Below are 14,823 nucleotides of genomic sequence, written 5' to 3'. Positions count from 1 at the left end.
TTCAATTCGACAATAATATTTTGATCCCCATTCAAATTTGTACGATAGAAACCTTTAGTTACAATTCGATAGAGTTAAGTTAGTAGAGGAAAAAAGATATCATGAAAAAATAAGTAGAGATGTTGTGGTCCTGTATTCTGATAAAAAATTGAATTTTTTTTGGAGCGGTAGGAGTAGTAGCATGGCTAATCAAACAATTTAGTGTTACACTAGGAAGTATTAGGAGAAGCACTGTACCCTGATGATTTTAGGATAAGTAGAAGTAAGATTAGATATATGTATTTCAAGTTTAATAAGAGTGAAGTTGAAGGGAGATTAGATGGGATTGTGGTGCCTAAACTCAAACAATTCATATATTTGGTCTCTAGGCCAGTAGTTCTTCGAGAATGAAATGTTATGTGAAAATGTTACACATATAGACAAAATTGGATAGTTGAAAGGAGAGTGATACAAAAATTATGTGATAGAAGGATCTTATATACCAATGAGATATACAAGTTCTATAGAACAAGTACAAGACCGTCATGTTATATGAAAATATATGTCGGCTTGCTAATGTCCAAACTTTCACAAAATGAGTAGCCTGGAGATGCAAATGCTAAGATGGATGTGTTGTACGTTGGCATACAAAATCAGATAAGATTAAAAATGATCGATCACCTTCGTTGAAAGGTGTGAGTATCATACGTTGAAGATAATATGGGAGAAGAGATAGATTGGTCCTTATCCCGCATCGACTCCAAATGCATATAGATTGGTCATTATCCCGCATGTTGACACCCAATTTTGTCCCGTCTCTCTGCCAAAATACCTATTTGCGCTTCTAATATTTTTGGAAAATAAAAATAAAAATATTTATATTTTTTTTATAATTATTAGCCTCATATCAATACCAGCGTTTCATTATTCTGTTACAGTTACTAGCCTTCATCATCATCATTTATTATCATTATTATTATTATAATTCGTAATTTTATCATTTCGACATTTTTGCCAGCTTACGCACACACATCGCATTTTATCTTTGCATAATTAAATAATGGTATTTATTTTACTGTAGATTTTCGAAATATTATTACACGGCTATTACGACGCCATTTTTATCTGAGCATTAATGATCGCATATTTTATATTGAGCAATATTTAACATAAATTGTTTAAACTGGTCTTTTATTTAAATTTAGAAGCCAAACTATTTTTTTGCACTTAGTCCGTATTTTGACTTACCGGACCCCAAATCAAAGTCCGATTAACTCCTAAATATTTTTGGACTAGCCCATATCTCTGATCTCAATTTTTAGAATAATCCATGTTTAATTTACTAGTCCGTTCTTTTAATACCCAATCTAAAATTTGACCCGGTCCACAAATGGACCGGGTCCAATTCATTTTTCAGCTGAATAAGGAAACCCTTTTAGGGTTTCCCCATCACTTTCCTCCATACCTCCGCCGCACCTCCATCGCTCCCCTCCCCTTTCCCCGTCGTCATCTTCGTCACCCACCGTCGCCTCTCCACCTCCCCATCGCCGCCACCTCTCCACCACCTCCTTTTCGCCATCTTCTCTTCCCTTTCCCTTAACCCTCCAAAACCCTAGCGCCGCAACCCTCTTCCCCCCCACGTTCCTCCACCCCACGCGTCTGACATTCTCCACTACGCTTCTGACATCCCACTCCCCCTCTGCTCCACTCAACTTCACCACGTTACACCCACGCCTCCACTGTTCCGACACCGTCACACCACTCCATCTTGTCCCCCACGCTCCTCTCTCTCTTCCTTTCGAACGAAAACCCTAGCTCAAACCCAAGATCGCCCTATATATAATCGTTGTCGAAGTCAAGTATAGGGGGGATTTTTGGGGGTTCACGAAGTTACCTGAAGAAGTGGAGGATTTTTTTTCGGATCGTTGAGAACCCCCCAAGAATGAGATCTTTGATTCATAAAATTTCCCCAAAACACAATTTGTTTTTAGTCTCAGCAATCCCCTAGAAATTAGGTTTCAAATTCGAAAAATCACGAAATCCCCCCAAGAATTAAAGTTTTCCAGTTGCCTTAAAGGAGAAGAACAACCTTCTTTTTGCTCTAAAAACATTTCTCGAGGTTCAGTTGAGATACCAAATCATTTTTTTTATTTTTTGGCCCTTGTTACCGTTGCGGGTCTGAGTGGATTCAAGCTTAGATTTCATAGTAATCGAGTGTAGATCGGAGATTTAAAACTCAGTTCGCTGCACTCGAGGAAGGTAAACAATCCCCTTTATGTTTGTATGTTAATGTAAATCCATTTCAGTTTGGCATGATAGTTTGTTGTTAGACCATCATTCTTGTTCAACTCTATTCACTCGTTATCTATTTGTTCGATGTAACATGAGAGTGGAATTAGTTTGATCGTTAGTATATTAAACCTGTTGTTGAGGTAAAATTCATAGTTTCTATTCGTCTGAAATGATGTTTGGATACTTATGTGTGAGTCAATCATGTTAGATGTTTTCAGTTGTATATTGCCGTGTAAATCTGGATGATTAGCTTGGTGTGGTATTCGATCTTGTTTAAGTATTGATGTTAGATTAGGCATGATTAGTAGCTAAATCTGCGACTGATTTCTGTTGGCTCCAGATTATGTTAATGAAGAATACCTCTATAAGGGTGTGTAATGTAATTCAGTAATGATATAGTAGTATGGAAGGCTGAGATTGTGACATAGAGAAAAGCATATCCAGTTTGGTATTATGATAAGAATGATGACTTACGTTTAAGACATATGGTTGCTGATTTTATTTCCACCTTGAAAAGGGCCCAATTAGTTAGTTGTTAGTTACAATATTGAGCCTGACCATGCAGTGAAATCTAATCCTAGGCATTGTTTAAAAGAGATAAGGTGGTTTAAGGGTTGGTTTAGATGAATATGAATAGACCTCCTACAAGGTGTGTTTGTACTCCTAATTTGAAATCACATCTTCTTACTAATTAGTCATGAATTACCCTCTCTTATGAAATAAAATCTCTTATCCTTAACCTGAGATTAAATATCCCTAAAGACTTTGCTTCAGTCACTCTAATTTAGTTCATTATATGTTTGGTGTAAGTTTCTTTTTTTACCTGTTCAACTTTAAAAGTTGTTTGTCCTAAACTGGGTAATTTAGTTTAATATGCTAAAAGTTTATGGAATCCAGTTTAAATCTACTTTGTTTTTCGACCTGCTTAGTTATGATCCATATACTGTCCTGTTAGAATTGATTAAGTTAGATGATATATGGTAATTGGAAAGATTTGTAGTCTTTGCTTAAAACTGGAAAGAGGAAAGGTTTTTCAAAAAGAATACTGTTTGCTTGGAAAGAATGGCAAGAACACTTACTTGGGCTATGCATAAGCTACTTAAGCCTGTTTGAAGGTCTTGTATGAATAAATCCACATGATCTATGCAAAATGCCATAGCTGTTGATCTTCTCTATTGTATTATGCTATGTCTTGAAGCTGGTTTACCTTATGTTTATGTGCCCTTACACTTTTCCATATACACTTAATTCGATATTGTAAGGAATTGTGCTACTTCCAAGAGTCTTCATTTGGTTTGATATAGAAACTGTTCTAAGTTTGTTTAGACTGAATGATGAGTCTTGATCCTTTAATAAACATTCATTATTTGTTTTCTTATGCTAATCTGAAGATATATCTAGATGAAAGTTTAATCTTAAATGACCCTAATTTGCCAAGGATGTGCTAGTGAACTTGTTTGAAATATGTGCTGGCCTGTAATACATTAGTATTGGTCATAGCTGTTTAGTTTACATAGGTGTTTGTTTGAGCAGGCAATATTGTTGGCTTGCTGTTGCTGTTGCGTTCGGGCTTGTTCCACTTTATCTCTTAACTGATCAGTCCACTAAGTATAGAAATACATTTGAAACATGTTCGAGTTTTTTTTATAGTGTGCTTATTTATCTAGTTGTTAAGCCCTTTTCTTTTCTCTTTGTCTCCATTTCATGTTTAGATATACATAGCATATACACACCCGCTGATCTACTTTGAGTTCCATTTTGTATGTTTGACCTCATTACTCGATTAGATACTAATTCCTTCTCTTCTTTTCATTTTTTGCATGACCCTCGCACACGAGTCCGAGGAACTTATCTCCTTTTGCATTCGGTGTTGGGCCAAGGCCCAACGAAATACTATCCCCCTCTGTCCAGTTTCTGATCATAGTAAAGAAGACAAAAAATATTGAGCCGTGGTCTCTGCGACAACAACAGATTTGCGGCATTTTCTTTTAATGGGCTGAGCCCATTTTAAATTGTTGATTCCTCACTTATTTTGTGCTTATTAATTTGTATTATGCCACTAACTCTTTGTTTATTTTATTTTGTTAACCTAGATAAATCCTAATGAATTAATAGGTTTAGTTTAGTAAGGGATAGCTAGTTAAGGAAAGCTAACAATCAATTCCATAAGTTCATTCTCTTCTTTTTATGTTAAAACTGTTTATAATGTCTAATATTATTTTATTTGGAACAATTAATTTGCAAAATAACATGATTATATACTTAAGATAAAGAATCATATTTTATCCTTACTATTTTAAAATTTCAAATGTCATTAATACACAAAATATGAATCCGAGTATATTTTATAAACATTTTTAAAATTTACTCAATTATATATATATTTTTACTGAAATTGGCTAAACAAAGCGGATAAAGAAAGAGAAATAAAACTCCCTTCTTTTGTATCCTATTTACAAAGATAAGTTTATCACCATATTCATATGACGTAATCTTATTCAAAGATCCAAATTTGATAAGCCTCTTTCTTGAAAGTTATCACGTTATATGCAAACTATTACATTTTATACAAATCTTATGTAACATTTTATGTAAAAGTTTAGCCACATTTATAAATCTTCTTTAAATGACATTTTTATCTTAACAATGCTTATAAGTTTTATTTCATGCAAATTATCATATTTCCTATAAATTTTATTAAATATTATTTTTTATTTAAGGCTTCGTCGATAATTTCAAGTTTCATTTAATTTTTAGAATCTTCTCTTACGCACATTATTATGTTTTCTACAAGTATTATTTCAAATAATATCATTAGTATTTTCATTTAAAGTCTTAGCGGTATTTATAAGTCCTATTTAAAAAATGGAATTTCAAGTTTTCTTTCATATTAAATTTTTGTAAATCTTATTTTCACTAATATTATTTTCCTTTTAAAATTTTAGAAACATTTGTGAATCATTTTAAAATTTAAACATTATATTTCAATATAATTAATTAACCTAAGTTTGGCCGGATAACCGTAGTTAACGGATTCTAAAGGATGCCTAACACCTTCCCTTTAGGAAAATATAGAGCCCTTACCTAGAATCACACTGGTTAGCAGACCATTAACGGAGGTTTAGTTTTAACTTTACCTTAGTTAATATTTAGGTGTCCTAATTCACCATTAAATTAATTAGGTGGCGACTCCTTGAAACAAATAAACAGGAATCACCAATACGTCATACTCCCTAAATCAACCCGGTTAAAATGGGGTGTGACACCGCATCGACCTCCAAATGCATCGGTTAATAAGTGATAAAATCATAGTGAGTGAGGATATACCCTCAGATCACATGAAAGGAAATTATATCGAAAAATATACCATCTCTTGGAAGCCAAGCAAACTTAAAGAAAGATGGAACACAATTTTTTGGACATGTATAATGTCAAAGAATACTCCAATTTGCTTTAGTACGTTATAAACCTTGAGATCAATGGTTATATTGTCACAAAATCAAGGCTAAGATAGCAATACTGTATAAAACAGAAGTTTAATGAATTGATATACACAATGACATGAATTTTATATTAGACATCTCTCCTACCTACTACGGACCTTTGTTTCTATTAAACATGTATGGTCTATCACCAATAGGATGCCACAGTAGTTTATTCTGATTTTGATAGGAGAATAAGTAATCCCATGTAGATGAGATTGGGTGGGACAACATGAGATTACTAATTCTACCCTTTCTGAGGGATTACTAATCCCACCTTTTATCCCATCTACATGGGATTGGATGGGATATCAAAAAGTTATCCACCAACTAAACATATGATTAATTTCAATCCCATTGGATTAATAATCCAGCCCATCCTATCCTTCCTACCAAACGACCCCTGGTGTTCAATGAGCTATTATGGTATACAAAATGGTTATGCTGGAGATTAGTGTTTCTTGAATAAATTAATGTAAAAGTACTTTAATATTGAACTCACACTCGATAAAAAGATTGATCTTTGTAGAAGTTAACCGGTGAAAAATTTTAAAAATTAATGGTGAAACAAGCTTCACAAATTTACTCACCAACTATCATGCCAATGTAGTTTTAGAAGTTAGATAAATAATATTTTGAATTTATGACAATCCATATTCATATACTAAATCAAATCTATCGAGATCAAATGGTTGTTTAATTTTCTACTATAGTTTTTTTTTTTCTACTCAACATTAGGCTAGGTTTTAGATACAATAATCAACTAGTATAAGATGCACTTTTGTTAAGTCTACTAGTAAACCACTTCCATTAAGCCATTAACAACTCCAACTCATATTAAACAGTAGTTGAGCTTTTCCCATTTTTAACTTCGTTCTCAAAAATCTACTGAAAAAGAAATAAAAAGTAGTAGCTCTTTTTGCAATTCTTGGAGATGCCAGAATGAAAAAATTAAACTGACCCCCGATACTTAAGCCAAGTCAATGAGTTTGTCAATTAATTATAATGAACTAATACGAAGTATGAGTATGAATTTGATATAAATACCCAATGTGGATTAATTTTTTTCTGATGCTGGAGTCCCTTCTTCACTAGCAATTGGAACTCCTTTTTAATAGTAAAATACAAATTCCTCTAGCATAAATAGCAATTAGCAAATCGTAAATTTTTAGACCTTTTTTTCGATGGGATCTATTCATGGTTCGAATTTGTTAACTCGCCCCTATTTCTCAAGTAGTATGATGATAATATACTACTACTGCCAAAATGATCAACCAAAAGCATTAACGGAGTAGGTTCAACAAAAATGATGCCTTAAAACTTTTGTAATGATTATGTGTTTAGCAACTAAACACTTCACCAAAACCATTTCATCAGCTCCCCTTAATAGGAAGTAACCAAACTATTTATACCCAACTAGCCTACATTCTTTCCTCATCAGCCAAGCATCTGCTTAAGCTTAATTCTTCATTTGCTTCTTCTCATCAATCATCAAAGCAACAAACAAAAATGGTCAAATATTTTCAAGCCACCTTCTGCATTTTGCTATTAGCACTCTCATTTGACTATGCTAATTCAGCAAGAATCCTTGACGAAGTGAACTCAGATGAACCCATTGTGGCTCCTGTGGTGGCCCCCGCCACCACATTGCCAAGTGGCCACTTCCCGGCCACAGTCAACACTCCTGATTCGGACGAGGCACCTATAGATGATGATTTTTCTACTCCTGCAACCAAGGTGGCTCCTTCAGCTGATTCTCCAGTCGAACCTGAGCCCGCCCCCACCGTTCCAATAGCACCTTCAGCGGATTTGCCAACCGAACCTGAGCCAGACACGGCCCCTGTAGTCGCCCCTGCTGCTCCAGTGGCTCCTGTTGCTGATGCAGCAACAGATAACACTGTGGCAACTGGAGCAGCACCAGTTGCCAATGTGGCACCAGGAGCAGCAGCTACGTCTGGTGCCACTGTGGCAAATCCTGTTTTGGACCACTCAAAATTCTCCTTCTTCATGCATGACATTCTCGGTGGTACACACCCTTCAGGACGTGTAGTCACTGGAATCGTAGCCAGCTCGAATGCCAACAATTTACCTTTCTCCAAGGCCAACGACGCCATCTTCCCACTTGACGGTGGAGTTCCCCTCAACAACATCAACAACATCGTCAACAACAACAACTACCCTTTCCTAGCAGGACTAAACGGACAACAACAATCCACCACCCTCCTCCAAAACACAGGCAACAACAACATCGTCGAAAGCGAGGACAACCAACCTTTTGTCACAGCCGGGCAACTTCCTAATGGTCTTTCCCTTCAGCAGCTCATGTTCGGATCCATAACTGTCGTGGACAACGAAATAACTGAGGGGCACGAATTAGGATCATCAATTCTTGGTAGAGCACAAGGATTTTACCTGACAAGCTCGTCCGATGGGACGAGCCACACGCTAGCATTGACAACTCTGTTCCATGGACATGAACATGAAGTGGATGATACTATCAGCTTCTTTGGAATTCACAGGACCGCGACACCGATTTCTCACATTGCTATCATTGGAGGTACTGGGAAGTATGAGAATGCAAAAGGGTATGCTACAATTGAGACTATGCCACATGTGGATCAACATACAACTGATGGTGTTGAAACAATTACACACTTCACTGTGTACATTACCCCTTAAAGAAAGAGTGTTTCTCCTAGAGAAGGAGCTTATTTAGTTTTCTCTATGGTTTTCTGTATTTCTGATTCTTTCACTTTCATTTGATGTACTTTCTTGTAATGGCATGGTTAAGTATTCTGATTAATGTTATTTTATATATGAATGATCTTTTAATCTGTCACAATTTTTTTTTTTTAATACTCCTTACTCACAACCAAAAAAGTATGATAACAATTACAGATACTTTTGAATATGTTTCCTTTGAGTTGGTATCAAGAATTTGAAGTTGCACTGCAACACATGGAACCAGGGGCCGAGCCACAGTAATAATATGGATTCGGCATAATTCAGTAACTTGACTTATACCTTGTATTTGTATTGAAATTTGTTTAATATGCGTTGAAAAATAATATTAATATCTCAAAAAAGAATAGATATTATTTCATTAATTTCCCTAATTTCTATCAAATATTTTTGGTCAAATATTACTGTTGCCCAACGTCTCTCTTACAATTAAAATTGTTAGCTTTATGGCCAATTGGCCTTTATGGCTTTTAACTCCTCTTAAATACTTTGGGATTTTGGCAGATTAAGAAATCATCTCTTTGGCTTATATGTGTGATCTTGTGTGGTCATATTGTGAATAGTAAAAAATGAAGAACAAATCTCTTTCTTCTTCTCATATTTTCTTTTGCTCGGTTTTGAAAGAATTATTTTCCGTAATTTCCTTTCATTCCTTGAATTGGTTAATATACAAAAATATTGTAACACCTCGTAACTTCGGACGAAAGTTTGACTCATAAGATGATAATATAATGGAACCAATATGAGGATTATAGGAAGTGTTTTGAAAACCAATTAAGTCATAAGAAATGTCTTTGGGCAAAGCAAAGTTGAAAACCACTCTACGGAACATGTTTGCAAGAGAGTTTATAGAAGGTCATACTTCCAACGATTATAACCCCATTATTAATTTGGAATTTGGGAAAACATCCTTGATTAAAGTTGTAGCCCTTTGAAATAGCTTTCCAACGGTATATTATGGAGGTCAAACGGACATTTTTGCAAAGAGTTATGCCCATTTTACTGAAGCCTGTCTTCGCTGGAAAATGGGTGACTTCGACGGGAAGATCGACGTTTCGTCGATCTGATCGACGGTTCGTCGATCTGATCGACGGTTCGTCCTTTGAACCGTCGATTGTGCATTGTTCACTGGAAATTTGACCAATTCGACGGAGCAGATCGACGCTCCGTCGATCTGATCGACGGTTCGTCGTTTGAACCGTCGTTTGGTCCGTTAAGTACGTTTTCGGGTCAAAAGTCGGGTTTACGCGTTTTCTTGTTATATTTGGGGTTGGGGTTTATTTCCCCAACACCCCATTCACGAAAATTCTCTCTAAACTCAGAGACAACAAATCCCAAACCTCAAGATCTTCCAAGGTAAGTTTTTATCATGATTCTAAGTTGAATTTAAGTCCCTAATCCCTTTCTAACTTGAGTAAAACTCTTCTAATCCATAGAGTTAGGATTGGAACATTTTTGTTGGATGTGGAAACCCTAGAACCCGAATTCAAGAGGATTGGACTTCAAAAAGGTAATGTTTTTATCCCTAATCATTTATAGTTGTGAATTGATGAATTCTTGGGAGAATAATATTTGGGTTGGATGAAGAGAATTATATGAACTATGCTAGAGTTGTTGGATTGTTGATTTGGGATTGTTGTATTCATATGGGTGATGAAGAATGATGTTAATTACATCTAATTGAGATTTTAGCATTAGCTAGAAGTAAAAGAATGGAGATTGGGTGAAGAAGACACCATTAATGAGGGTTATAGAGCTTCATGCCCACTAAGTGTTTGATAAAATGCTTAGATGAACAAAACATGGATATTGTTGCTAATATAGGATCCCTATGACTTGTATTGCTATAGATTGAAGTTGAAGGGGTTGAAGGACATTGTGATACGCTCAAAAGCGGAAAGTTAAGGTATGTAGAACTTCCATCCACATGTGGGAATCTCTACGTTCTTCCCCATGATTCGTTTCGTAAAATATATGAAGTTCAAATCCTAGGGCATTAAACCCAACATATTGGTAGCCCGTAATTATGTATGTATGTACATGAATTTTGTATCTATGTTCGTTATTGTATTCCTAATATTCCATTACGGATATTAGGAATCCTAGCTAAATCCATGAATCATGAATTCTTCCTCATGTGTTCTCATTATGTTTATATGAAACTTTATGATTTCATCCAGCAAGTTACAAGCATGTTTTCAATCAAGTATATATATATGATTATGAACTATTGTTATTACTCATGCATCAAAAACATGTTTTGCAAGACTATGACAAGTTATCTTATGAAACTATATTTACAAGTTATGATTTATGAAAATCATGTACAAGTAAGTTATGATTCATGAAAACCATGTACAAGCAAGTTATGATCATGAATACCATGTACAAGCAAGTTACGATTCATGATATACCATGGGCAGCAAGTGCCACTATTTTCATGTTCATGTTTTGGGAGTTGCATTAATTACCGAGGAGGGCTTCAGATAGCCTAAAACTACGTAGCCACCGTAGGATGAGGATCGCTCCACCCATGTCCCGGACGATCTCTCATAATGACTGGATCCTTTCATATTTTATTAAATCTCATGTTCCCTGGCAAGGACTGAGTGTTCTGCTGGCGGGACGCAAGCACCAGACCATGGATCGGTTATAAGTTATTGCTCTCCCTACTTATGATATTTTTACCATGTTTTATATATATATGTATGCACTCATGTTCATGTCCAGGTTTTTAGTTTCAGTTCTTATCATGTTATTCCATGGCCCATGTTATTTCTTTCAGTTGTTTTACATACCAGTACATTCAATGTGCTGACGTCCCCTTTTTATTGCCCGGGGGCCTGCATTTCACGATGCAGGTACTGATATACAGGACGACACATCTGCTCAGTAAGACAGCATTCGTATCAGCTTATTGGTGAGCCCCATCTCATTCGGGGTTTAGTCAACTTTTGTTTTATGCTTAGTTATGCATCTGAAGGTACGCTGGGGGCCTTGTCCCAGTAAGTATGTTTTCCAGTCAGACTCATGATAGAGGTTTCATAGACTAGACAAGTCAGTTATGTTATGTCAGACATTCGGAGTCGTATAGCCATTTTTGGCTCATTCATGTTATTTCCGCACTCATGTTTAAACAAGTGTTTTTATTAAGTATTATGACTTACTACGTTTTATAAAGGCTCATCATGCATTCACGTTATATTTCCGCTCATGTATGTATCATGATGATTCAGCAAGCCATGTGGTTCGCTCGGTCACACGCAGTCAGGCACCGAGTGCCGTGTTACGTCCAGGCCATGGTTCGGGGCGTGACAAATATCCTACTTATAATAGGAGAGTATAAAATATTACAAAATATTCTAACCTAAAATAAGAGATTACAAAATATTTACATAATCTATCACACCCCCGCAGTCGAAACGGGAGGTTTCCGAACGCTGAGACTGTCACGAAAATCTTCAAAAAGGACCTGAGGAAGACCTTTAGTGAAAATATCTGTAATCTAATATTGGGACGGGACATAAAGGATACGAACTTGTCCCCGCGCCACCTTCTCACGCACAAAATGAATGTCCATCTCAATATGTTTGGTGCGTTGATGTTGCACCGGATTACCAAACAGATATATGGCACTCACATTGTCACAATATACCAACGTAGCCTTGCGAACCGTACAATGTAGTTCCAATAAAAGATTATGAATCCAGCAAGACTCAGAGACAACATTAGCCACACCTCGATACTCTGCTTCAGCGCTAGACCGAGAAAGAGTTGGTTGTCGCTTTGACGACCAAGAAATCAAGTTGTCACCCAAAAATACACAATACCCTGACGTAGAACGATGAGTGTCCGGACAGCCACCCCAATCCGCATCGGTGTAGGAGACAAGGTCAGTGATCGATGAGGGATAGAGATGCAATCCATGGTCAAGAGTGCCCTGAACATACCGCACAATCCGCTTAAGAGCATGCATATGATCATCCCTTGGATCATACATATGTAAGCACACCTGTTGGACAGCATATGAAATATCGGGTCTCGTGAAAGTGAGATACTGAAGAGCACCTGCGAGACTACGATAATGAGTGGGATCCTCATAAGCAGCACCCGAAGTAGCACTGACCTTCGGTTTTGTGTCAACCGGAGTGAGAGAGGGCTTGCAAGATGACATACCCACGTGATCAATGATTTCCTCGGCATACTTACGTTGAGAGAGGAACATGCCCCCCTTGTGACGGGTCACAGCAATGCTAAGAAAATAATTCAAAAGACCTAAATCCTTCATAGCAAATTCGGAACCAAGCCTATCCATGATGGAACGACGGAGAGCGTCTGAGGATGCAGTGAGTATAATATCATCAACATATAGTAAAATGTATGCCATTTTAGTCCCCGTATGGTAGATGAACAAAGAATTATCACACCTGCTGTTAGAAAAGCCAATGAAAAACACAAAATCTACAAATCGTCTATACCAAGCACGGGGAGCCTGCTTAAGCCCATAGAGAGACTTACGTAATAGGCAAACATAATCAGGATGCGTGCGATCCCGAAAACCCATTGGTTGATGCATGTACACAGTTTCCTTGAGCTCACCGTGAAGAAAAGCATTCTTCACAACTAGTTGATGTATAGGCCAATGCTTTGACAAAGCAAGACTAAGAATAGTGTGGATAGTTGTCGGTTTCACCACCGGACTGAATGTCTCACAACAGTCAATGCCAATCTACTGAGTTTTGTCATCACCTACAAGTCGGGCTTTATGCCTCTCAAAATCACCATTAGACTTTTCCTTATGAGTAAAAATCTACATAGAACGAATAACATTAATATTAGGTGGACGGGGGACCAAATCCCACGTCTTATTCGTAACAAGAGCATCAAATTCATCATTCATAGCCATTTTCCAATTCGGGTCACGAAGAGCGGCCAATGGGTTACGAGGTAGAGGAGATTTCTTAACCGTGGTATGTAAGTTAAACAGACGTTTAGGCTTGACAATACCTCGTTGGCTGCGGGTGACCATGGTGGGACGGGGAGTGGGGATAGGCGGTTGGACAGTGGCCTGGGGAAGGGGGCTGGTAGTCAGGTTTGCTGGGGTGGGCAGTACCGTGGGGCCAGCAGTGGTGACGGGAGGCAGTGGCGGAGCACTGGTCGGCTGGGCAGTGGGCGGGGAGGGGGCAAGTCCCGATTTTTGGAGGTGATGAAAAATATAAGGGGAGATCCCTTCATCCAAAAAATCGTATGTATGGGATTGAGGAGTAGGAAAGGTAGCAAAAGGAAATCGAGTCTCATAAAAAACAACATGACGACTAAGGATGATCTTATTTGATGATAAGTCATAGCATTTGTAGCCTCTATGGTTTGATGGGTACCCCAAAAATACACAAGGTGTAGACCGGGCCTGCAACTTATGAATCGTAGTTGACGGGAAAAGAGGGTAGCACAAACACCCAAAGACCCGAAGGTGAGAGTACAAAGGTTCCTTTTGATATAGAGCATGGAGGGGAGACTTATGGTTCAATAACTTGCTTGGTAAAATATTGAGTAGGTAAGTTGCCATTTGCAATGCATGATGCCAAATGAAGGTGGAAGAGAAGCGTGGGCAAGAAGAGTTCGCACGACATTATTGATAGACCGAATCTTCCTTTCGGCTTTCCCATTTTGTGAGGACGTATGAGGACAAGAAAGACGGAAAGACATCCCATTCGACTCACAAAGACGCCAAAAATCATTATTCTCATATTCTTTCCCATTATCACATTGGACATTTTTTATTTCTCGTTCAAAATGCGTTCGGACATGGGCCCGAAATTCTAAAAACTTAGCAAAGACATCAGATTTCCTAGCTAAGGGAAACGTCCACAAATATTTCGAGAAATCATCCAAGAAAAGAACATAATATCGATGACCCATGGAACTTAAGACAGTAGAGGTCCATAAATCACTATGAATAATATCAAACGGCATACAAGTGTTCGAATTAGACGAAACAAAAGGCAACCTAATATGTTTTCCAAGCACGTAAGAATGACAAATACTAGATGAACTAGAATTATTACATTCAATGCTTTTATTGATCCTAAGAGAATTCAAAACTGACGCTCCCGGGTGACCCAATTGATCATGCCAAAAAGAAGGAGACAAAGCAGCAAAGGTTGTGTAAGGACCCCACCGCCTGGGTCGCCCAGGACCGGTGAGTAGACCCCTTGCGGGCCCCCTCCATGACATGCATGCTTGACATACTCAAGTATTGTATGGACAGGAAATCACACCAGTTCGCTGCGCCCTGCAGAGCTTCGAACCCGTGACCTCAAGCCTTTTG

The 14,823-nt window shown here is 37.4% G+C and overlaps 2 protein-coding genes across 2 annotated transcripts; one reads left to right on the top strand and one right to left on the bottom strand.

Moving 5' to 3' along the window:
- The first annotated feature begins 7,210 nt into the window (after positions 1-7,210).
- On the top strand, positions 7,211-8,497 carry LOC132615493 (dirigent protein 24-like). Its single transcript, XM_060330099.1, has one exon. It carries the CDS (start codon positions 7,263-7,265, stop codon positions 8,430-8,432), a length of 1,170 nt encoding a protein of 389 aa, XP_060186082.1. The 5' UTR covers positions 7,211-7,262; the 3' UTR covers positions 8,433-8,497.
- Positions 8,498-12,000: 3,503 nt separating this feature from the next.
- LOC132613354 (uncharacterized mitochondrial protein AtMg00810-like) lies at positions 12,001-13,059 on the bottom strand. Its single transcript, XM_060327369.1, has one exon. It carries the CDS (start codon positions 13,057-13,059, stop codon positions 12,001-12,003), a length of 1,059 nt encoding a protein of 352 aa, XP_060183352.1.
- Positions 13,060-14,823: the final 1,764 nt, after the last annotated feature.

This window comes from Lycium barbarum, chromosome 10, assembly GCF_019175385.1.
Source record: "Lycium barbarum isolate Lr01 chromosome 10, ASM1917538v2, whole genome shotgun sequence".
In the NCBI taxonomy this organism is placed as follows: Eukaryota; Viridiplantae; Streptophyta; class Magnoliopsida; order Solanales; family Solanaceae; genus Lycium; species Lycium barbarum.
Note: the sequence above shows the minus strand (reverse complement) of the source record. Positions and strands in the feature narration are given on the sequence as shown.